At 35.7% G+C, this 24,040-nt stretch overlaps 3 protein-coding genes, 1 long non-coding RNA gene and 1 other non-coding gene across 5 annotated transcripts; 2 read left to right on the top strand and 3 right to left on the bottom strand.

Annotated features, from left to right (window-relative positions):
• The first annotated feature begins 3,030 nt into the window (after positions 1 to 3,030).
• LOC148917586 (signal recognition particle RNA) lies at positions 3,031 to 3,336 on the top strand. The gene has a single exon (XR_016126505.1).
• An 845-nt stretch (positions 3,337 to 4,181) lies between these two features.
• Positions 4,182 to 4,980, bottom strand: LOC103328697 (uncharacterized). The gene has a single exon (XM_008231105.2). The coding sequence runs from the start codon at positions 4,951 to 4,953 to the stop codon at positions 4,480 to 4,482; it is 474 nt and encodes a 157-aa protein (XP_008229327.2). The 5' UTR covers positions 4,954 to 4,980; the 3' UTR covers positions 4,182 to 4,479.
• A 2,148-nt stretch (positions 4,981 to 7,128) lies between these two features.
• LOC148917585 (uncharacterized) lies at positions 7,129 to 9,433 on the bottom strand. The gene is made up of 2 exons (XR_016126352.1): positions 9,141 to 9,433; positions 7,129 to 7,528 (listed from the first exon to the last, which is right to left on the bottom strand). It is a non-coding gene; the product is annotated as an uncharacterized LOC148917585 (long non-coding RNA).
• A 145-nt stretch (positions 9,434 to 9,578) lies between these two features.
• LOC103328699 (uncharacterized) lies at positions 9,579 to 12,821 on the top strand. Its single transcript, XM_008231108.3, has 4 exons — positions 9,579 to 9,840; positions 10,161 to 10,528; positions 11,259 to 11,301; positions 11,895 to 12,821. Exons 1-4 carry the CDS (start codon positions 9,708 to 9,710, stop codon positions 12,386 to 12,388), a joined length of 1,038 nt encoding a protein of 345 aa, XP_008229330.2. The 5' UTR covers positions 9,579 to 9,707; the 3' UTR covers positions 12,389 to 12,821.
• A 2,034-nt stretch (positions 12,822 to 14,855) lies between these two features.
• LOC148917584 (10 kDa chaperonin, mitochondrial-like) lies at positions 14,856 to 17,735 on the bottom strand. The gene is made up of 3 exons (XM_089051253.1): positions 17,539 to 17,735; positions 16,804 to 16,943; positions 14,856 to 15,264 (listed from the first exon to the last, which is right to left on the bottom strand). The coding sequence occupies exons 1-3, from the start codon at positions 17,641 to 17,643 to the stop codon at positions 15,216 to 15,218; spliced, it is 294 nt and encodes a 97-aa protein (XP_088907379.1). The 5' UTR covers positions 17,644 to 17,735; the 3' UTR covers positions 14,856 to 15,215.
• Positions 17,736 to 24,040: the final 6,305 nt, after the last annotated feature.

The raw sequence follows: 24,040 nt of genomic DNA, 5'->3' as shown, positions 1-24,040 counted from the left end.
ACACCATTTCATTTCTATAAATAACCCCAAAAAATGACTCGTGGTCCTATTTAATTTAATTTTAATTATTAAATTACTTTAATGTCCTATTGAGTGTTTTGAGTTTTTTTATGAGGTTTTAAGGTTGGACTTATTTTAAGAAATTGATGGCAATTTTGTAATTTATAAGAAGTTAAAAGTCTCTTTGTTATGTTGTAAATGGACTTTGGATGTATTTCTAAAGTCTATTTCATATAAGATTTTTTTTTTAAAATTTGAGCTCTTATATTGAATATAATAATAAATCTCCTAAAATATAATTCATAAATTTTTTGGGATCTTTTGAGAAAAAGACCTTTTCCATTAGTAGATGAGGTAGCGCTTAAATAAACGTGGTACTCCAACCGAAAAAAGTATAAAGTCAATAAAAAGAAGCAAAAGCAATACGTAATTTGATTGTTTTTAAAGCCGTGACAGTGAATCATCGGAAAAAAAAAACAAAATATGTGGGGTCAAAATTAAACGAGAGAACTGATCTTCAAGTTAGCACAATTATTGGGGGCAATTAGTTTTTGTTTTGTTTTTTGTTGAAGGGGGCAATTAGTTATAAGTAATATTATATAAAGTTTAGTTGCTCATCAAACAATTATTTGGGTATATTAAATATATATATATATATGTGCACTTTTTCTATCAGATAAAATAAAGTATCAAATTAGAGAGTGCTTTTATGAGGACATTTCCTATTGAGAGGAGCGATAACATATTAAACTCATATATACTACAAAAATTCTAGAACTTGAACCCATAACCTTTCTTGGGGGAGCAATTACTTCAACCACTAAACTAGTGGGTCTTTTGCAAGGGACTTGTAGCTTAAATGGTTAAGAATATTTACTGTTGCACCTGAGGTCCTGGATTTGTTTCTTGAGAGGGCCTTATCTAAGTCCCTTAGAAGAGTTCTTATCTCTTAACCGTTAAATCAAATTGGTTAGTCATTTATCAAATTAGTTAGTTTGATCCAATGATTAAGAGATAGAGCATCATCTAAGGACTAAGGCCCTCACTATAGAATTACTTAGAAAGTCCAATGCCGAGCCATATAGAGAACCCATTACATGAAAAGCCCCAAAAAAAATAAAAAAATTAATGCAGCCTTATCCAACTTGTGGAGGAAAAGTTGTGTAAGAAATTTCTATATAATAATATTTTATGTGGCTCACATGAATGGCCTATATGTTACACAAATTATTTGCTATTATAAGGGTTTAATAAATATTATTCATAAGAATTATATTGGTCAAATTAAGAGAAGTAGTTTCCTATTCTACTTCCATGATGGTTGGTACTTACTTAGGGCTATACTAGAAAAATTGTACTCTCTCTAACTATAGATTTTGAAGGCTGATTGTCAAGGTATGTATGTAAATTATGTTTATTGAAATTTCCACCTTATAGTATTTTGAAAATCATGAAGTTCAAGATCTTATTGGGTCATGAATTGAGTCTTATAACTTTATCCAATTCATGATTAATAAATGTGATAATAAAGCATGATTAAGAAATTTCATGGCTTTCCGTAATGGACTTAAGGATTTAATTTATTCTGATTAAACCACAATAATTTTGATTCCATGGTTGTTTTTTATTTGGAATAAATTGTTAACGAAACATATAAACAACCACATAATTAAACGTTGTGTAGGTAATTTGATATATGAATGTATGTACGTATATTGATTCTTTTCTTTTACCTTTTGTTTGGATAGTGGAAAATAACTCGGAATTTAGTTAAAAATTAAGAATTGAAGAGGAGAATTTGATATTTCTATTGTTTGGCAACTTAAAGCCACAAAACTTATTAAATGATGTGCGGAAAAAATTGTGGAAATTGGGGATCGAGATTTCCGAGTTTAAATTCCGCCAAAAAAAGCGTCATTTCACAGTTTCTATTGAGCATGATATTGTTTTTCCTTATAATTTATATCATTTACAAAATTTGGCATACATAAATCCAAACACTGAAATTGTTACTTGCAAGACATTTAAACGATGAAGATCTAAATTCCGTCATTTTAGAATTCTATATATAAATCTAAATTACGTTTTTATATATAGAATAATGTGTTAAAATGTTGTTGAGAAGTGAACCATGAAATATATGACATGTGGTTTTTTATTTTTTATTTTTAACACAATCAATATTGAGGGAGGGGATTTGAACCCAAAACCTTGGATATAAGGACAACTGCTCTTAATCATATGAGCTCGAAAACCTTCACATGTGATTTTAAGTTGTGAGGGGGTGATAGCACTAGTAATTGGATGTATAACTGACAAATCCATGAAACAACAGTTTAGCACCAGTAAACTGAAGCTCACACCTCTAGGGTACCGAAAATATATCAAAAAATGGATTGGCAGCATGGAACTTTGAAATGAGTATAAGTGACGTCATGACAACATGGAAAAATGTTTAATGTATATAAATGACGTAATGACATTAATAATTCGTGTTTTTATTTTCCGAGTACATATGAGTTTTACACAATACACTAGAGAATTTTACTCATAAAGAAAATCAAGAACATCTAAAATGTGATAAAATTTCATACTTTAAAGGCTAGCCTACTTTAAATTATGAATGACAAGGGTACATGAAGAAGAAAAATGATATAGGAATATATATATATATATATATATATATATATAATGGTAAAGATTTGGAATTGAATTTGAATTTATGAGGTTGGATTATAGGAACAAAATTTTGCTTGGCATGAGGGGAGAAAAGTTCAAATGCCATTATATAATTGATCAGATTTAGCCATTTCAATGATTGTCCAAGTTCAATCTCACAACTTGGTATTGAAAAAAAACAAATTGATCAGTCATTGCGGATGAAATTTTGAGCTTCTATTTCCGAAAAGGACTTAAACTTGTCATCTTCAGTTGAGAAAAACACAAAGAGAAACGGTAGCAAGTAGTCCCACATCGACAAACTACTCCTAGAAACTATAGTTTATAAACCCATAACAAGGTAATGCTATCGCCGAGCTTGGTAACTCAAGCTTATAACCCAAGTGGGGGCACCAAGGTGTTGGAACGCTGGCTCCGCTATAGCGGGTCGGGTCATTCTTGGCAATGTTCTGGCCCGCCCGTTCCAAGCAAGGAGTCGGGTCATGTGTCTTGGGCGAAGGCTCTGGGTCACATGGTCCTTAGACAGGAGGGCAAAGCGTGAGGCTGGTTTCACAGAGCAGCGATAACCTCCCTCTCCTTGCGGTGGAAGGATAACGGGACGGAGCCAACTTGACCCATCATGAGCTGCTAGGCTGAGCCGATTGAACCAACATTTTTTTTTTTTCCTCTTCTCATTTTGGTCTTTTTAAAGCTGCTTGCAATGTAAAAATTGTTACTGATAATTGTTACTGATACTCCTTGCGGTGGAAGGATAACGGGACGGAGCCAACTTGACCCATCATGAGCTGCTCCTTGCGGTGGAAGGATAACGGGACGGAGCCAACTTGACCCATCGGGACGGAGCCAACTTGACCCATCATGAGCTGCTCCTTGCGGTGGAAGGATAACGGGACGGAGCCAACTTGACCCATCATGAGCTGCTAGGCTGAGCCGATTGAACCAACATTTTTTTTTTCCTCTTCTCATTTTCACATTTTGGTCTTTTTCAAGCTGCTTCCAATGTAAAAAATCTACAAAACCCATGTTTTAATTTCTGAAAATTGTTACTGATATTGTGGGATGCTCTCTGGATTCAAAACAGAGAGATGGTGGTTGTTTATGGAATAGAGAGATGGAGGGAGGAAGAACAGAGAGGGAGAGCACGGCAGCCAGGGGAGTCGGGGTAGGCGGTGGCTCTTTTGTCTTTTCGATGTTCTTATTTTCTCAAAATAGATTTTGAGTGGAAATATCACCAACGTGGTGATGCGATACCATTGTATAATTTCTCCTGTTTTGAGTCAAGCTCCATTGTCATGAGCCTTCTAGAGGACAACAACAATATGCATGTATTGTTTGCAAAGATGTTCTAGTGTTGGTTTCCATTCGTTTTGTGAATAATATGTTGCTCAAGCGCAGTTGTCATATCTATAATAATGCATGTAAGGATAGTCTTTCTCCAATTTCTGCCTTCTTGTCAATTACTTCATCTTTGATTTTTGACCTATTTGTCATCTGCTTTGAAATTTGACTGGATTTGAAATCCCATTTGCGTTGGTTTGGAAAAGCCCACTTGCTTGGTGACTTAGGGTTTTGGAGTTAACCATTTGCACCCCCATGTAAGCCATCTTATTCTCATTTGAGGAGTCTGGCCTCCACATTTGGTGAGAGAGAAGGTTTCTCTCTCTTTTGTTTGGGTGGAGGTGCACCAAATTTGAAAGAGAAGGCAACCACCAATTTGAAGTGGGATCTCTTATCTGAACATTGGAATTCAAATTGTACATTTACAAATTTACATAAAGCTAACCCCTAAACCTAACCACATCAACTAAGATGATGAACGGCGGATAGAGCCCCATTAGCCACCTCCATGAAACGCAGCAAGATCATGACCGTCGACGCTGGGACGCTCACGGTGACGAGAAGCAGCATGGAGAGAGCTAAACTAGGCCTAGTGTTCATGAGATAAGATTGGAGACAACCGACCAAATTGCAAATATACTCATCATAACTTGCGTAGCATTGCTTCTCCCAATGCATCCAATCCTGAGGAGGCTCGTAGTTCCTCTCCACCATTTTCATCTCATGAATGCGTTTTCTCAGAACAATCAAGCTCTCGTCGACAGCGGATCGCCCTCCGTAGTGGTCCCTTGTAGCAGCCACAACAGCCATGCCAGCAGTTCTAGCAGTTGATCTCTTTGATCTTCTGTGCCCAAATCCAAGTTTTGGACATTGAGATTGACCAGAGAAAAATGGCGGAGGAGGAAGTGGCGATGAACAAAGACAAGTTGCTTCCATGGGAAGAAAGACGTTTGAAGTGAAGGAGTGTTTTTGGATCGATGGAGAGAATTGACTATTGGTTCTGTATTTATAGATGTGCACATCAAGATCCAAGGATGGGCTAAACAGAACTTAAAAGCCTCAACCAAAGGCTAGTGGGTGATTGACACGTGTTGCTTCTCCGCGTTTTTTAGTTAGATCTGAAGTCATGGTATCACGTGTCGTTGCATGGTTAGCTCTTTGTGACTTGGGGAAGCGAAGCCGGCCAGCATTTGACATTCATATTCAGTCAGGGTCGGCGCTTTTTATTAGTGTTTTAATTAAGCATAGATGGTTATATGAATTGTTTATGGCACCGAGTTTCATAATTTTAAGTTTGTCAATGTATGTAGGTACTTTCAGTGTATGCAATATTAAAGAAAGTGATTATACTATATACATATATATATATATATATCGATCATGCTAAGGAGACTAACTTTAGATACCAACTGTAAAATACGCTCTATAGAGAGATACAAATTGGTATTTAAAGTTAATCTTCCTAGCATTTTCTTTTTTATATATATATATATAGGGTCAGGATTGGGAGCCACATAAAACCACAAATTTTGACACATATTTTTAGCCTTTAGATCTAAGAGCATCCAACGGTTAGAAATGCATATGAGATAATTTTATTTCAAAATAAAATAAATAAAATTTACTTGTGAAAACATTTAATGCACAGGTTCATCTTTCCTCTACACCACCTGCTTTTCTCTCTCCTTTCCCTCTTAGCCGTATTCTTCTTTATCTCTCTCTCTCTCTCTCTCTCTCTCTCTCTCTCTCTCTCTCTCTCACACACACACACACCTTGGTGTCTTCTTCGAAATTTCAGAAAAAGAGAAACTTTGAAAAACTTCAATTTTAAGGGAGGAAAAGAGAACCTTTGAAAGCCTTAAATTTTGACTAACAGCAGAGCATGAAGCTTCTGTTTCTCTGTTATCACATTGGGAAAAAACAAAAACAGAAAAAAGACTTGAGGTATTGAACCAAAACAGAAGAAGTCCATAAGTACCTATCCCTTTCAATCTCTCTTACTTGCTTTGCAAGTTTGGTCTCATTGTGGTAGTATCAATCGGTTGTATTTTTAAAATCACTGATGAGGAAACATGGTAAAAATAAAGAATGTCTGCTGCAGCAATTCATTGAATTTTTCTTTGAACTTTTTCTCCATTAATTATCGATATGGGATGTACAAATACTGAAGCCTTTGTAAAGAACTCTTCTCACTGTAAGCTATGTGCTATCACCATCAAAATTAGTTTTGTTTGAGGTAGCCTGTGATGAAGCCATCGTGTGGTATATCGTCGATGTTTGTTATGACTGGTGCACCAACCACAAGATGAGAGAGAATTTGGCGATTGAGGAAATTGTTTGGGAGTGGGGGAAGAAAGACATACTAATACAAAGTACTGATGTTCATTTTCCGTTCAATCCAGCCGTGAAAGATGCGGGCAGGTCAGAATTGAAAGCAATATAGAGAGTAAAAGGTGGGGAAGATGGAAGGGGTTGAACACTTTTCTGGGTTAGAGCATCGTAATTAAAAGACAATGAAAAGAGAATTATTGGAAGTGTATTGCGTATGTGGGTGGGGTTGAGACTACCATCTACTTCATCATTGCCAGAAAGCCACCGGAACAATTTTTACAGAAAAAAGACGAAGAAGAAGAGTTTTTAAAACACACACACACACACACGAGAGAGAGAGAGAGAGAGAGAGAGAGAGAGAGAGAGAGTCAGTTGGTACACAAAATTAGTGTACTATATTGGTGTCGAAAATTTAGCATATTAAGTTGGTATCTGTAGCATTACGGACAATGTTATATCACTGAATCTAACATATGTGACAGAGACTAGAAATTCCACGTGTCAAGTCCACACTGAAGCAGCCCTATAATTCTAGGAGAGGTGCCTAACATCAGTCGGGTGCGTGCGTGACTGAACACCATTGATTTGTGTGGGCCCCACTACAAGTGTCGTACAAATCAACGGCTATCATTCGTTTACCATATGGCCAGCAAGTCAACCATAGATAATACAGCAAGAAAGTATCCGAATGAATTACAACGAAATCTAAGATGATATCATATTACTGATAATTGTGCTTCCACTTGATGGATCTCTTATATCATTCGAGACCTAATGCGATAATAGAACTTGAAAATCATTTCATCAATTGATTTGTACACAAATATCACAACAGTGAAGAAATAATAGTAAAAATTAGCTTACAAACAAATTTTAAAGCTCAAAACTTAATCTGATATGGTTGCATACACAGGGAAAATGGAAAATGGAAAAAGATGAACAAAATACATGGTAGTGTAAGTAAATGTTCACACATACAAGGTGAATCGAATCATGTACCGGTGGGGGAGGATTATACCACAGCATCAGTCATCATAGGATGAGTGAGGAGCAGCTGTGCATCCAGGGTCAAAGGGATCTTCAGATCCACAACAATGCCAGTATTGAACAACTTTTCCAGAGTCAGGAGTGTTCATGGTGCCCCCAGTGTGCACACTCTCAAACTTCCTCTTTGTTTCTCCTAAGGGAGCACAGGTGTTAAAAGCATTATACCAGAAAAACAAAACATCTGGAATGAAAGATATAACACACTGAACGTGATACTAGGAACTATGGGGAAATGAATAAGTAAATAAACATGACATTAACAACTATAACAGAGTTCAAACAAGGTATTTTAAAATGAAAATAAGCTTAATCATATCTTTGGGCATCAATGTAATACGATCTAAGTGACATAACCATATAAACTACACTCCTTTCATTGACAACACAACAAAGTAAATTTTGAGCAATATGCAGACAGTACTGAAAGAAAAACACTCCTTGTCAACTCCTTCCATTTCTCAAGCAGATAAAAGTGAGCTTAAGAGGAATAAGTCCCTTTCTATTCTGTCTGAGTTTAAGCAGAAAGTAAAAACAAAAAAACAAAAAAAGGCATTGCTTTTGACATGCACTCTTTTATTTGTTTATAAACTTTCTATATATATAGATACATATTTGATATGGATATACAAACAAGTTACTTTCTCATGCATTGCCTTTCAGATATGGAAGAGCCACTGATTCATGAAAATAAAAATGCAGAAACATAGCCTTCACTTCAATTATCTAAACTCAGTCAGCCACATTGAATAACATCTTTAAATATAGACAAGACCTCGAGATTCTTTCTCCCTGCATTCAGTTAACTTTTGCTAACCAGTTCAATTATTCCTTACTCATTAGTTTTGAAAAAGAAAGACCGCTGAAGACTTAATTTCTCCAAATTGGATAAATCATTGAAACCCCAAAACCACAATCCACAAGCTAATCATATTATTTCACTGCAGGAATGATGATAACGATTATATTTAAGCAACATTGAAACTCTACATATTCCCTTCCAACTATTTGAGAGTTATGTCTCCCATAACCTTTCCCCTTTGTATTCCTTTCCACCCACAAGAAGAAGCCTTCTTGAAAAAACATCATGCTTAAGATTTTCAGTGATCCGAAATATTTACAAACGGAAGTCTTTTCCTATCTTATAGCAAAATGAATCACAATTGTTGATTATGTTTGATTATTGTGCCCAAGAGGGTTTGCTGATTAGCCTACAGCAAAAATCTTGGCCGAAATGCAAACTACACACCAATGCAAATTCACAACTGTTTCGTCCTCCTCGAAGAATGCAGGTGAAAATTTACAACTAATGAATTTCCAAGAAATTGACAAACATGAATCGCCCAAAACCCATTAGCACTGCATAATAGCTGAAAGTTCATAAGTCCCACATACATAAACACAAACACAGGAACTCGAACTCACAAGAATTTCGTATTCAACAGCGGGTAAGTTTCGAATTCAGCGAGTATGTGCACATAGAATTGAATACTCAAACTTAGGAAGCCACAATATTCAAACATGAGTATGCTTATAATATTTCTGGGCTCATAAAGCCCAGAAATTTTTCGACCAAAAAAATGCCCAGAAATTTTGGTTAACTTCATTCAAAGCCAAGCTAATCAGCAAGAAAACAGATATTAAGACCCTTTGGCTTTAAAACTTCATTCAACAAGAACATATACAATTCATGAAAACCATTAAATCTAATTTCATACAAGAAAGCAGAGAAGGCAGAAATCAGCTACCTCCGAAATGAGCTGTGTGAAAGCGACAAGCCCGGGGGTTATTGATGGAAGGGTCGAATTGGGTTTTGCAATTCTTGCACGTCCTGAGGATTATTTCATTGCTAGGCTTCGCTGAGCATCGAAATGCAGCCAATCTCAACGTGGGTTTTGGCTTCTGATGAAGAGAAAGCAAAGGACTCGGTGAATGAGCAAAACCCAAAGCCAGAGCCATCACACTTCACAACCCACAAAACAACTACCACCTTCTCCAGTATTAAATAATCCAAAAAAGATTGTGAAGAACGGGTCGGGTCAGGGTCAGTGTCGGGTCGGGCCATCGGGTCGATTTGGGGTCTGGGACTGGATTCCCGTAGTCACCATTTATCATACTGACACAGTGACAGTGACACAGTCACGGACTAGAGGTTAAAGGACTAAAATGCCCTCTCATTTCTTCTTCTGCAGGTGGTTTCGTTTCGTTGCAATCCCTCCCTAGAACCCTAGGGTTTCCAATTTCAACTTCCTATTTGGTACCAAAATTCAGTTTCGACTCAGATAGTAAATTGCGGAGAAATTGAGCTTTAGAAAATGGCTAAAAATCGGAAGAACAACGATAACGATGAACCAAACACTGCTCCAGAGCCTGACCGATGGTACAACCTATCCCTAGGTTCCTCCTTTGTGGATCACCGTCCCTCCCCCAAATTCTGTACTTTACGTTGTAAGTCTCAGTATCCTATAAATTTTTTGTGGGTTCTGTTTGTCTGCCCAGCAAACTGAGGAAAATGAAAGCTTTCGGAGTATCATATATGAATTATGATTAGTCTGTTATGAAAGAAAATCTAAATATAAAGCTTTTCAAGTCTTTAATTGTGTAAACTTGTTTTGTTTTTACTTTGCACCATCCAAAACTTGTGAATTAAGAAACTTATACTATCACTTAGTTGTTCTTTGATTTGAACTTCTCTGCTACCAATAGAGAGTCATAATGTCAAACTTTGTACCAAGATTGTTACTTTTTTTTCTTTTTCTTTTTTTCAGATGAATTTAAACCAGCTTCAATTGATAAGAATCAACCTGGTTCGTTCCACAAGAGCAAGGACAACAGGGTTACAGTTGAGTTTCACAACAACCAACATGGAAAACCCAAGGTTACTTTTGAAGGTGTCAGTGAGGATTACAAGGAGCATGATGCTGTTTTGTTCTTTGATGGTGAGAGTTTTCGGTTGGAGAGGTTGCACCGAGCAGTGAAGCGGTTGAGACATCTAAGGCTGCCTGGTGAATCTGCAGCTCCAGCAGCCTCAGTCACGAGTACATCAATTTCAGCACTGGAATCTTATTCTCCACCAACTGGTGGGAAAGGAGCGAAGCTTCAGTCTTTGAACAAGGATGTTCTTCCTCATATGCCGGTAAGTTGCATTGATTTTATTATCATTCATATCTGTTGAATGAAGAAAGAAGGCTGAAGTGTGATCTGACTCAAAAGAGGGATAATTGTATGTGTAATTGCATATGAATTGCATATCCAGGGATGGTGATTGACTTTGCAGTAGAGTTTTGATCTTGTGATACAATCTATGAAACCTGAGTAGAGTTAAGGTCAGGGGTTGCAATATCTGGGATTTAAACCAATTTTTGCGTCATATAATTTATGTTTGACCACCACAACCAGAATACTGAATATCAGAGATCTGCCTATGCTGGCACATGTGGTTTGTGTGCCCGGTCTTTATTGCTTGCACTAATCAATCGCAATCACTGCCTTATGAATGGGAGCGGTAGCACTATGAAACTCATACCCCTCACTATTATTATTTTGCACATCATGGAATCAAATGAAATCTTGCGTCTTTGTTATACTTCGTATTTTCTTTTTGCTTTCTATGGGGCTGAATTAATCTTCTTGGTGTGCTAACTGCTATTATCATATCTAGAGAAAGTTGCCCATATCCTTCTGTTCTGCTTCACTTATAACCTGAAGTATTCAATGCTGCAATTTTTTTCCCTTTTGTTAAATAGAATTGTGAAAGAATTGGATTTGTTAAATAGCATGAGCATCTCTTTCTACTTGCACATTCCTTACAGGAATCTTACAATTATATGATGATTCAAACTTCTTGCTTACATGTAATTGTACAGGTGGAGGTGAAAGGAATTGATATCAACAACTCAGAGAGCTTAGGTACATGTGTTCTTAAACCCCTGTTTGTTCTATGGAAATTTTGTTATTCTGCATTATGTGATACAATCTTCTAATGTTTGACCTTCATGACTGGATTTCTTCAAATTCAATTAATAATGTCATAATGATACTTATTTTTCACAAAATAAGACGATACATGTAACTTGTAAGTAACAGATGCATGATGACCGTCAACTTTCTTTGGCTATCCTGCGCCAGGTGGAGCCTTTTAATGAGAAAGTTGTTCTTATTAGCTTAAAACGTTTTTCTGTGCAAAATACACTCCCTTCAGAGAATATGTGATTATATAAATCATCCTTCTTTTTTATACTTTTTATTTTCAATTTGATGTTGAACAGAAAAGTTGAATTTGTAAAATTAAATGTTGATAAAAATAAAATAAAATTGTAGTTGCATATACTGCATTAAAAATCAATGGTAGTTTTATTTTATTTTTGGTATTTTGGTGTTCTGAATTGACTTTTGATGATAAACAGATGGACTTACATTAAATGCCTTAATTATTGCAGTTTTTTAATCTAGCTTTTTATAAAAAGATAACATGTTGATACTTTTTATAATCTTCTTTCTAGCCCCAGGCCCAACATCTGAAACTGACAAGGATTTTGATTGTCCACCTTCCTTACCAAATCCACCAGCTGCATCTCCTGATGCAGAACCTAGAAGTGATGAGATGGATGAAGAAGTAGATGTTGTCATTGATGATGATGATGATGATGTTGTTGTTGTGCATGATACAACTGGGAAAGGAAAGTCTCCTGTAAATGAATTTCACACTGGCATTGACATTAACATACCTCATCCAGGTGATCTGGATGATGAGATTGCTGATGTAGATGTAGATGATGTGGTGGATAATGTCCCAAATGCTGCAGAAGCCCTTAGAGCTCAAGTGAATGCTGAGGTGGAAGGGAAGCAGACTTCAAGCTCTAGTGATAGTAGTGGGAGTGAGAGTAGTGGGAGTGAAAGCGGCAGTGGAAGTGGCAGTGGAAATGAAAGCGAGAGCGTGAGTAGCAGCAGTGATACTGAAAGCAGTGAAGGTGGTGACTCAGTAAATTCTATCTAGTGGAACGAAAAGAGGCATTATATAAAGACCTTGCATAGTGAAGTAGTAAGTACATAACATAGCTAGCATTAATGTGATTCTCCATGGAAAAATGCTCCTCGGAAGTAGTAGGTACAAAATGATGCAAACATGTCTCACCCTTGCTACTAGGCTGAAAATTTGATTGAAAGCTTGGTAATTGTGTACATCTAGACCACCATCTGGTACAGCAGAGATCCCATGTGAGGGTCTCTTCTCCAATTTGGTTGACATGCTTGAGTAGATCTAACAATTTGATGGGAGATTGACCGAGTAAAATGTATTGTAAATTATGTAGATTGGACTACTTTTTATGATGTATCTAATATCAAGGGACATGGTCTCGGAGGACAAAAACTGATGGATTGTAATGTTTATTAGCATATATTTTATTCACTATTTTACTGCCTTTGAATTTTCGATGTGTCTAATCGCATTTGAAACAAAGTATTTGGATGGGGCTGCAATGTATTCATCCGACCTTTTTTAAACAGGAATATGTTGACTGGGTATGCCTGTGCCATACCAGCTGCATCTCTTTAGACGAAAAGTAAAAAGACTATGTTTGATGGATCACAGAATTCATTGAGAGCTCAAGACTTGAGTAATTTAAATTATGTTTGTAAATTAAATATCTTAGGCTGCTAAGATGGTAGAAATACATCGCAGTGTTTAGGAATGTTATTGAGAAAGGGAAGACCCCACAGGAGCGATCAAGATGCCTAACTGTTATCGCGTACTTCTGCTGGCAGATCTGGAAGGATAGGTGCAAAGCAGTGCTGGAACACATCTCCCCTTCACCAGCTAGAACTACCCACGCTGCCTCTATTGCCATCAATGAATTCCTTGGCTCCCTTGATAATGGCAGACATCAAATTGAGCCTCCTACCCTCTCTAATGACAACCAGCAACATCTTTGGAGCCCCCTGCCTCTCCCTTTGTCAAAGTTAATGTGGATGCATCATGGAATCCAAACTCAAAGAGGGTTGGCATTGGTATCCTAATTAGGAACACCCATGGAGACTCTATCAAGGGTACATCCATCCCATCAGTGGCGAACTCTGCCATAGAGGCTGAGGCACAGGCTTGTCTTGAAGGTTGTAAGCTCGCTGCTGAGATGGGTTATCGTCAAGTAACTTTTGAATCTGATTGCAAGGAAATAATCTCTCCTTTGAAGGGCCCCTTATCCAATGGAAGGTGGGAAATCTATCCTATCCTAAGTAATGTTCGAGATGTTTTGAACTGCTTCCAGACCTACGTTTGGAAGTGGATTCCTAGAACCGCCAACCAAGCGGCAGATCATTTGGCAATGCTTGCCATTTCGAGGATGAGCCCGGAAGTATGGGTCAACCGACCCCCATCCTCTCTAATGCATATCCTGAACAAAGATGGTTTACCATGCCCCCCAAGGAGTGCTTAATGTTTGCGGTTGTGTGGGCTTCCGACGTATCCGGTTGTCTTATGACTACGTCTTTTTCTTAGTCCTCCTTCCATGCAGCTGTGCTGTTTTATTTCTTGTTGTTCGTTGTGCCTAGCTTTATAGGCTGTGTACTTCTCTTGGCTGTTTGCCTTTTTATGAAATTCCATTTTTCAGACCAAAAAAAAAAAAAAATAAAAATACATCGCAGTGTTCTTCTTTACTATCTTCGCATTGGTATAGGGAAGTCCTCCTAAGATGGGGGACAATATATGGGAATGTTTTCTCTAGGTACCATAAGAGCAGTTTAGTAGCTCATGAAGCTCTTTTTGTCTAGGGATAGCAATTTTACTTGTGGGTAAGGGTCTTTGCAGGGATTCGATCTTAATGGGTCAGATATGAAAGACAAAAGAGGGGTATGAGGATGGGTACGGAGAATTTTTTGGGTATGGTGTTTGGGGAGGGGCAGGGATGGTATTTAATACCCTTCCCTTTTAGAGTATATATATTAATTTTTTTTGTATATATAAATATGCTATTAAAGTGATTGTACTGACTAAGTTTTATATTATTATATTATTATATTATATACTTATATAATTTATTTATACAAATCTTAAGCCACAATACTTATTTATTTAGTTAACTTTCAATACCATCCCCTGGATAACTCATGGACAAATTTAACTCCAAATCTTAAGCCACACTGCACGACATATATAAACATACTTATATTGTCTTACAAGTATATATCATATATATTTTCATTATTTTGCATCAGTATCTTTTTATTTCAACAAAGTAGTTATATATTGATTTTTTTTCTCCTGTAACGGGGCTGGTCAGGGAACCATCCCTAACAAAGGTGGGGATAGGGAATCCCTGATATAAATATTGCGGATATGAAGGCGGGGATGAGGGAAAAAAGCTTAACGGGGATAGGGAAGAGAATGGCAAACCCACCCTTGATTCGACCCATTGCCATCCCTATTTGTCACAACTAGAGATATCGCTACTATTTAGTTCATGTCTGGGAGGAAAGCCACTGCTCAGCCATAAAATAAAAAAATAAAAAAAATGATGCTTCTAACAAAAGCAACTAAGAACCGTTTATAAGCATAAGTGCTTCCTACATAAGCATTCCCAAACAGTCCCTTAAACTTCTTCAATGTGTTCAAAAGAGTTTTGTAATACTCCAACACAAACCAAAGACGTTTTAGTTGCATTAAAATTATTTGCCCAATAACAGAACAGTTTTACATGTTTCTTTCATCTAATCTAATTTATAAGCAGCACTGACGGTAGGGCATCAACAAAGGGCAGACTCAAATACATGCTATGGAACTCAAATCCTCCAGGATAACTCATGGACAAATTTAACTCCATTGATAATCAGTCGTGCAGTGTTCCCAATATGTCCTCATCTCGATATAGGTGGTACCTACAATGGCAAAAATAGTTTCATGAGCATCAATTGGAAAAAATATCAGGCATCACTCTGAAAGCATTCCAAAGCCTATGCACAATAACTTTGAGAAAAGGCACACCAAATATTACTTGAGGTAAGACATCCTAATAATACCATGTGGGGGCTGGTGTCTTATTCTAACTCACACCTGAGACCTTGAGGTGATTATAAAGAGATGTCATGTTTAACCTGCAGTTTCCACTTGTTCTTTTGGGTACAATGTGCATTTTCCATTTAAGTAAAATTCAACACCTTTAAAACATTATGGCTAATTAGTCAAGCCCAAAACAAGATCAAGCTTGATTTGTGTATATTAATCAAATGGAGTCGAATGTAAGCTCTAAGTTGCCTGAAACATCCCAAACAATGCCTGAGTGCCATAGCTCAAACACAGCTAAAATTACTTAAAATTTCTCAACTCAAGCTGACATCCTTCTGTGAGCTAGAATTGAGCTTGAGCTCATACGAGAACTATGAAGCCAAAACACAAGCTAAGAAAGATGCCTACTTGAGCGAGAGGGAGAATGGGGGCCATTTCACATGAAACAAGAAAGATGCCTACTTGAGTGAATTCATTGAATTGTAATCCTAATCAATGACCCAACTAACATGCTTGAGGAGCCTAAGGCTATTTGTTGTATATAGATAGATACATGCATATTGATATATGCACGTAAGACATACATTAGAAAAATACATGGGCAATCATGCATATAAGAAAAAAGAGACATGTCAATATGTAGATACATGTGACGACAAATACATAAGTATTTATCAGTACCCACACTTATGCACAACAGATTTGTATAACTGAAAACCATCGAATTAAAAGAATGCCACTCTCATTGTTTGGCTAACATTTCATAATGGAAGGGAATTCATCAGCACAAAATCAAAGATCTGGTTTTCCTTTAGGGTACAAAGTTCTGCCCTTATGAATATTTTATCTACAAATGTGAAAAACAATATGTAAAATAAAAGCCCCCATGCTTCAATGAAGAGCTTGCAAATCCAAGTTTCAGCTTTCAATATATCTAGATTGAATTAAGGTTAGCAAATTAGCATTGGTTTGATATAGTGCCAATAAAACTATTTGCATCATGACAGGAATCTTTTCAACAAGTTAATTATAATCCTTATAAGCTAAATTATCTACTTAACCACTACTTCAAATTACATGCCCTAGGCAGTTTATGCTAATAGTCAACTGAAGCACTTAGGCTGAATTTACAGAAAAATGCTGAGGTACCTTGACTCCACCCCATATCACAGAGACTACAGTCAAACTCATGAATGGATCATGTGTCTCTGTAGTTTTCTTATATTTTCATGCACAAATGCACTCAATGCATCATGTATACTAAACGCATCTGTAAGTATCTACGTGAATATGCATAGACACACACATCTGCTAAATTAGTGGTGCTTGAAAAATTATATCTAGATTTTAGACAAAGAAAATGTATGTCAAGAAGCTTAAGCAATAAGGCCCTGTGAAAATTATATACGTACTCTTTATCACCAAGCTTCACTTCAGTTCCTCCATACTCTGGTAACAGAACAGTGTCTCCTTCTTTCACAGTGGCAGGGATAAAGCTGCCCTCCTTATCACGAGTCCCAGGACCCACGGCAATGACTTTTCCAGAGTTCAGCTAAAGTGTAAAGCAGGAAATTTTCAATTTTGCAAAAACAACATATATTTCAATCCATGCATGCCAGTTACTAGTTCTCCTTGAGGAGAAAAATTATACTTCCAAAATATCATTTTTGGACTCTTCTACTTGAGACTTACTGGAATTCATTTAACAGCAAAGCCACATTCATATTGCATAAAATAAAAGGCCTAAGTTCATGTTACTTTCTACCAAATTTCTGTATAAGAGGGAAACTAAATTAATTAAGGAAAACCCCAATTAAGAAATATATGTTTCGATGTGGATTTAGAACAAGACCCTTGCCTTGCTACCATAAAAGTAATTAAAAAAGGATTAAAATGTGAGAGAAAGCAAAAAATCAAAAGCCTATACTATCTAACATTCCACTACTTTAAAATCCAAGAAAACAAAAACCCACAGCCATAGCCCGGTATCAGTCAAACACCAGCGACCCAATTCTGTTCCAAAGAGGATCCACATCCCAGAAACCGATGGACTACTCTAATTTTCATTTTATGTCATTATCCTCGAGTTTCTCAGGAAACAAACACAATAATGAGAAAGTAGGGGGTGAGTAAAATGGTAAGTATACCTTGGCGGACTTCTCAGGGAGTAAGATTCCGGTAGTGGTTTTGGATGGAGGGACAATTCTCTCAACAAGAACACGATTCAACAGTGGAACCAAACGCTTCGCCATCAGAAAACTGGCAAACAGCACACTGAGGGTAAGAGTAAGCCGAGACTGCTAAAACCCTTCAATCGAGTCTTTATATCTTGTGTAGGGTTTAGCTTTTTGAAGGGTAAGTAAATGGTTTTTGAAGGCTTTATCGTTTCTCAGCCCCTTGAATTTACATGAAAACCCTTTTTTGGCCATTAACAAAGGAAAAACTTTGAAAAATGACCCTTTTTTCCTCAATAATTAAGTAGTTCATTTTTGGTCAAATTACAAAAGACCACCAAACTAGGGGGTAATTTTCAAGTTCATATATGCTTTTAGAGACATTTACAATTACATAGTCAAATTCACGAAAAACCTACAATTTACCCCCTATGTTCCTTATTGTTAGCGGGTCTGTTAAATGCTGATATGGCAAACATGAGTCCCATTTTTTAATGACATGGATTCCACGTGGACAAAACCTATAATAAACAATTCTATGTTTTCAAAAATAGGTTTGTAAAAAGTAAATTTATATTTGATCACAAATGGTCATTGAGGTTTGTCAAATTATCACCTTTGGTCCTTTTTCTTACTTATTTATGACATTTTAGTCCTTTATGTTACACATCACATATCAATTTGGTAATGTTGTCAGGTTCAGTAAAAAATTCTGTTAAATTGTTAACGTGGATGCCAAGTGGATTAAACTATATATATATTCCTAGGCCTAGATCAAAGTCTGGTTCCTGTTGTGTCAAACATTTCTTTTGGTAACATAAAGGACTAATAATGTAAAAAAAAAAACACATAAAGGACCAAATGTGATAATTTGGCAATCCTCAGAGACCATTTGTGATAAAAACCATGGAAATAATTTAAAAATAATAATTATAAAATAAAATAAAAAAAGAAAATCTCACCCCTCTCTCCTCCCAGGCCCCCAATCACCATGTCAACTATCCTCCGATCGTCACCCCACCACACCCAAACCGGCAACAACCTATACTCAAACTCAATCAATTTCAACCTAAAATCCCCAATTTCTGAATTAAACACCCATTCTTTCAACTTTTGGGTGAAAATTGGTGGAAGTGATTAATTCACTATTTGAATGAGTTAGAGTTACACAAATGGGAATGAACTGTTTAAAAACTTAAATTGAAAATGAAAATGAAAAAAAGCGAATCCCAATGGGTTCAAACCAAAAATCCAATCTTGCACAATTCCAAATAAATTATAAATAAATAAATAAATAAAGGAAGGTTCAATCACAAATGGTCCGGAATTTTTTTAATTTTTTCATTTAAAATTCATAAAATTTTAATTTTTTTTAATATTTTATGAATTTTAAATTATTTAAAAATATATATTATATTTTAAATACATGTGACACTATATTATTGTAGATATATATATGCCACATCAACAAACTAATGAAGTTTTTAAAAAATAATTTAAAATTCATAAAATTTAAAAATGAAAAAACTAAGGATTTATAAATGGTCCTTAAGAAAATATAAATGGGGGATACTGATAGTTTCGTAAACCTTAGGGACGTTCTGTGATAATAAGCCATAAATAAAAATCATTATCCTTCCCTCTTTTCCCAGCCTTCCCAATTGAACAAGGGCACCAATGAGCTCCAAATGAGGTCTTGAGAACGTCCCCTATAGTGCGTCGTGAATTTTTCGAGGTCGACGACGACCCAACCATCTGGGTTTTGTAGATCAAAGATTTCTAGGTCTAAGGGAGTGGATAGTGTCAGCGCTGGATCGGGACATCAATCCGAGAGGGGCAACGACAAAAGCGCTTAGGGCCTACGAGCGACGCAACTCCACAGTTGCCGAATGAAGTTGTGGGGATGGATTTGCTATGTCGAAGCCTCACAAGTTGAGTGGGGTATGGCGAGTCATGAGTTGAGCCTTGAGAAGTTATTTTCTTGATTTTTTCTTCTACAAAAAATCGAAGTTCTTACATTATTTGAGAGAGAGAGAGAGAGAGAGAGAGAGAGAGAGAGAGAGAGAGAGAGAGAGATGACAGAGAGGATTCCACGAGGATAGGCAAGTTTGGATGGCAAGGTTTCGGCGGGGAAGCATAGAGGGACTGGGTGTTGGGTTTGGTATGGTAAGTTGGGCCGAGGGGTTGGGAGGAGGAGAGGACAATGATTTTTCTTTTCCTTCTCATTTTTAAATGAAAATTAATTATTTAATATAATTTTAGTTATTTTGTATAATAGTTTATTAATTTTTTGTCCACATAGAACTCCATGTCATTAAAAAATATGTTTCATAGTTGACATGCAAGCATTTAACAGATTCATTGACGGTTTAGGTAACGAATGGGGTAAATTGTAAGTTTTTCGTGAGTTTGAGTATATAATTGTAAATGTCCCCAAAAGTATGTATGAACTTGAAAAATGACCCTATAAGAGGGTTATTCACACACACACATACGATGCCAAGGAGATTAAACTGTAAGAACCTTATTGAGTATTAATTATTACATTATAAAGTTAGCTCAGTGTTGTATAAGAATTAAACTAGTAGATTCCTAATGTTGTAACTCGTCTATGCAGTTAGACTAGGGCTCTTTAGTGTTTGCTGGGCTAAGAACTCTACTCTGTCTATGATAGGTTGGATAGAGATAGAGCTTAGTATAAGTATAAAAGTATAGGCCCTGCACTCATAAACATACGCTCATAAAAGGTCCTAAACCATATTCAATAGCCTTGAGTCTTTTGGTTTACTGATTATAGAAGCCTTGCTTGTCAATCATGTCTTCGTCTGCAGGTAGTTGATTATTTATTTTACATTCATATATTTCATATGTTAATGGCTTTAGTGTTGTATGTATTCTTACATGTGGTATTAGTGCTACACTAACATGTTTAGGGTCCGGTCTTGCTTTTTTGTTGAAACTTTTACATGATCAAGAAGAACAACTTATGAAAGCATACTAATAACATCTTAATCTATTTAATATTTTTTATTTTATTTTTATGATCCTATATTTGTTTAGGTGTCTTTTTCATAATTTGTTTAAATGACAGGAGAAAATTGAGAATTAATTCACATATTTCATGTTTTGGTTTTTCTATCTTGTCATTGAACTAACTAATATGAGGTTAAACACTTTTTATGTTATGCTCTGTTATGCCGGGAACGGTTATCGTGATCTACTTATGTTGCATAATTTTTATTTAGGATTTGAGACCCAATTTTGATTGATGATTGATTTTTGGTATGTTGTGTCTTCTGACATGTAAAAAATTTGGTAAACATTCTAGTTACAAGGGGACTCTGCCGGATTTTCAGTATAAGTATTATTTCTTAGTTTGAAAATATAGATTAAGGCGTTTTTTTTTTGTTGGTAAAAAGTGCTGACAAGTGCTAGATGTTGGACAATTATAGGGTTCGTCACAGATTCCAAAGGGGAATCTAGGGCAGGTTATGTCATTTTCCCTTTTTCTTTCTTTGACCTTAAACTTAAACAAATTTATAGATTCTATAACCCAAAATAAATAAATAAATGAATTTAAACAAGTAAGAAATTTTCTTGGCAATTCTTGCCATATTTTGTTCTTTTTCATAATATAATAAATTACCCAATTAAATCCCACTAACTAAAATTAGCAAAACAAGCGATTTTACTAATCCCATCACTTTGGAGTCCCCTCACTTCAAGGTGCCTCATCCAAATATAATGTTAATGTTTTAAAATTTTATCAAGTGGATAAAGTTTAGTACGCGAAAAGACTTAAAGATTGGGTATAAAGACTTAAAGACTGAATAATTGTTCTTTTCAACTTAAATCTTATCTTGGTTATTAGGGAGCTACTATTTATACCCAATCTTTAAGACTTAGTTGAGTGATCTCTCAAATAAGCCTACTTGAGAGACACCATTGTAGGACCCACCATGCATTATATTTTAATGATTTGTACTGTCTAGTTTTTAGATATTCCTCAAATATCATATCTTCAAAAAAAAAATCACTTGAATTCGAAACCATGTGACCACTCAATTAGATGGTTGTTAGCACCGTATTCATCTATTTTGTTGGTCCCAATTGGCTGCCTTAATGATTTTCAATTTGTATAATTTTTTTGCAATGATGATCTATGAAAGAATATTTGGATTGTTAAAAAAAGTATAGGGAACCCTAAAGGGTGTCCTTCAATAGAAGATAACAATTTGATGTAGAATACAACAACTCAATTTAAAGTGACAAATATGTAACGGGGTCTAGCCCAGTGATGTGTGTAAGAAACCCCCCTTTCATGTAGACTGTAGTTTAGACTATCACTCATACCCAAAATAAAAAAAGGTGACAAATATGTAAAATAATACTCTTTGTATGAAAATACAAAGAATTAAAAAATAAAAAGAAATCAGAATGTATTTCCAACAAAAATTATCAACGGATAAGATAAAATAAAAGATAAATATCACAAACTTTTGATAGGCAACTGCCCAAATTCTGGAACACGTGGTCTCCCGCATGGTTACTGAGAGGCTAGTTTAATGCTTTTGGTTATGAGAAGGCTGTACATAAACCAAAATAGTTATTTTATGAGTGCCGCTAAACAAATCTTAAAATTAACTGAGTACACTCTATGATCTAAGTACACCCTAATATTTAAATTAAAATGTAAAATTAACTAAATACACTCTATTTAACTACCAAAAATATCCTGGTACACCCTAATACACTCTCACACAACACTAAACCCGTACAGCTTCTTAATTGCACTTCCAGCACGAGCAATGCCAGAGAGGATTGACTTGTGAAAGTTTCAGTCAACCATCAATGGTTCAGATGAATAGTCGAGCTCACCTTTCTCTTCCTCATGCATAGGCACACAGTCAATAACATGAAACGATATTAGATAATAAAAAATATATAAAAATATTCAATTGATTTCTTAATTGCAAACATAAAATGCCCGACAATGAATCTGGCTGAGTGTATTGATTAGTTTACAATTAGTCGATCATCTATTGATGGAAGCTTATTGCATGAGATAGTTGTATGGGAGTCTATTTGTCATAAAGGCCTGCACCTGGATAATCTTCAAGATCTTCACCACTGAAATTGAATCGAAAGATTATGGATCGTCTTATAAAGAGGCCAAATTGCTAGGGTAAACCAACACTTGAAAATTGTTCACATACTCGTGAGTGCAAACAATGGCAGGTTCAAAAAAAAAAAAGGGTAAATTATTCAAATGGTTATTAAATTTATACTTAATTTACATCTTGGTCCCTCAATTAAATGTCAGCTTGACATTGCTTATTTGGAATGATAAGTGAATTTTTTAAAATTTTGAGAAGCCCAACCCGTTTAGTAAACTATGAGAAAATCACTTATTGTTAAAAATTGCTGTGAGAGAAAGTTATAAGAAAAAGTAGCTAATGAAGTGCTTTCATTTTCTGATTATGTAGAAATCAGTTTCGAAGAGGCGTTGGGTTTAATAATTGTGCGGCAATCATTTTTTGATTATGCATAAAATCAATACCAACAATACTTTTAACAAAAATTTTATCAAACGCCAAACTACTTTCTCTCACGGTGATTTCTCTCACAAGAAATCGCGGACAAATGATTATTTTCACAAAGAAGCAATGCCAAATCGCCATAATTATTCGTTCAAATGGTCCATCAACTTTATATTATTCGCTCTATTGGTCCTATCGTTACATTCTGTCAATATTTTCGTTAAATATAAGGGTAAATTGGTCATTATTTACCGTAAAATTAGGTTAAATCTAACAGAAAATTAGACGATAGGACTACTGGAGCGAATAATACAGAGTTGATAGGCCATTTGAAAGAATAATTGAGTTGATGGACCAAAATGTAAATCAGATATAAGTTTGAGGACCATTTGAGTAATTTATCCAAAAAAATATATGCATATTCCCTAATTACATGGTTGTGATATGATCAGTAGGGTATGTGAAAGCCTTTAACCAAGTCGTCATTACTCTAGAAATTATCAACAAATTGTTGGAGTTAATATTAAGGTTTTTGAAAGTAGGGTTTCTGGTTTACATTTGATTAGGGTTGAATATGGTAAGTAAGGTGTACTTATTTAAATTACATTTGTTTCACAATTCAATATATTCTTTTTGGTCTTTTATATTAGGATAAATTAGTAATTCAATAAATAGTTTGGTAGTAAGGTATACTCAGTTAATTTTAGGATTCGTTTAGCAGCACTCTATTTTATTAGAATAATGCTATTTGGATACACAACATTGATCACCTTATGTGGCAACTGATATGTCATATCATGTCAATTAATGAATGTTGCTATGAGGCCACTTATTAGGAATGCTAGGATTTTTAATTGGCGATACGACGACATTTATTAATCGATACGATACGACATCACCGCTACATAAAGTGGTGTCAATTAAGGTGGTCAATG

Source organism: Prunus mume, linkage group LG4, assembly GCF_029339155.1.
Source record: "Prunus mume cultivar Tortuosa linkage group LG4, ASM2933915v1, whole genome shotgun sequence".
NCBI lineage: Eukaryota > Viridiplantae > Streptophyta > Magnoliopsida > Rosales > Rosaceae > Prunus > Prunus mume.
This window is presented reverse-complemented; position numbering and strand designations above follow the sequence as displayed.

Bases quoted from the DNA above. Each gene is read 5' to 3' on its own strand.
- LOC148917584 (XM_089051253.1), bottom strand. From the start codon at position 17,643: ATGGCGAAGCGTTTGGTTCCACTGTTGAATCGTGTTCTTGTTGAGAGA. The intron at 16,944-17,538 runs GTATACTTACCA...TTTACACTTTAG, and splicing joins TCCCTGAGAAGTCCGCCAAG to CTGAACTCTGGAAAAGTCAT. The intron at 15,265-16,803 runs GTACGTATATAA...TTGCCATTGTAG, and splicing joins GTGAAGCTTGGTGATAAAGA to GTACCACCTATATCGAGATG.
- LOC103328697 (XM_008231105.2), bottom strand. From the start codon at position 4,953: ATGGAAGCAACTTGTCTTTGTTCATCGCCACTTCCTCCTCCGCCATTT.
- LOC103328699 (XM_008231108.3), top strand. From the start codon at position 9,708: ATGGCTAAAAATCGGAAGAACAACGATAACGATGAACCAAACACTGCT. The intron at 9,841-10,160 runs GTAAGTCTCAGT...TCTTTTTTTCAG, and splicing joins CAAATTCTGTACTTTACGTT to ATGAATTTAAACCAGCTTCA. The intron at 11,302-11,894 runs GTACATGTGTTC...TCTTCTTTCTAG, and splicing joins CAACAACTCAGAGAGCTTAG to CCCCAGGCCCAACATCTGAA.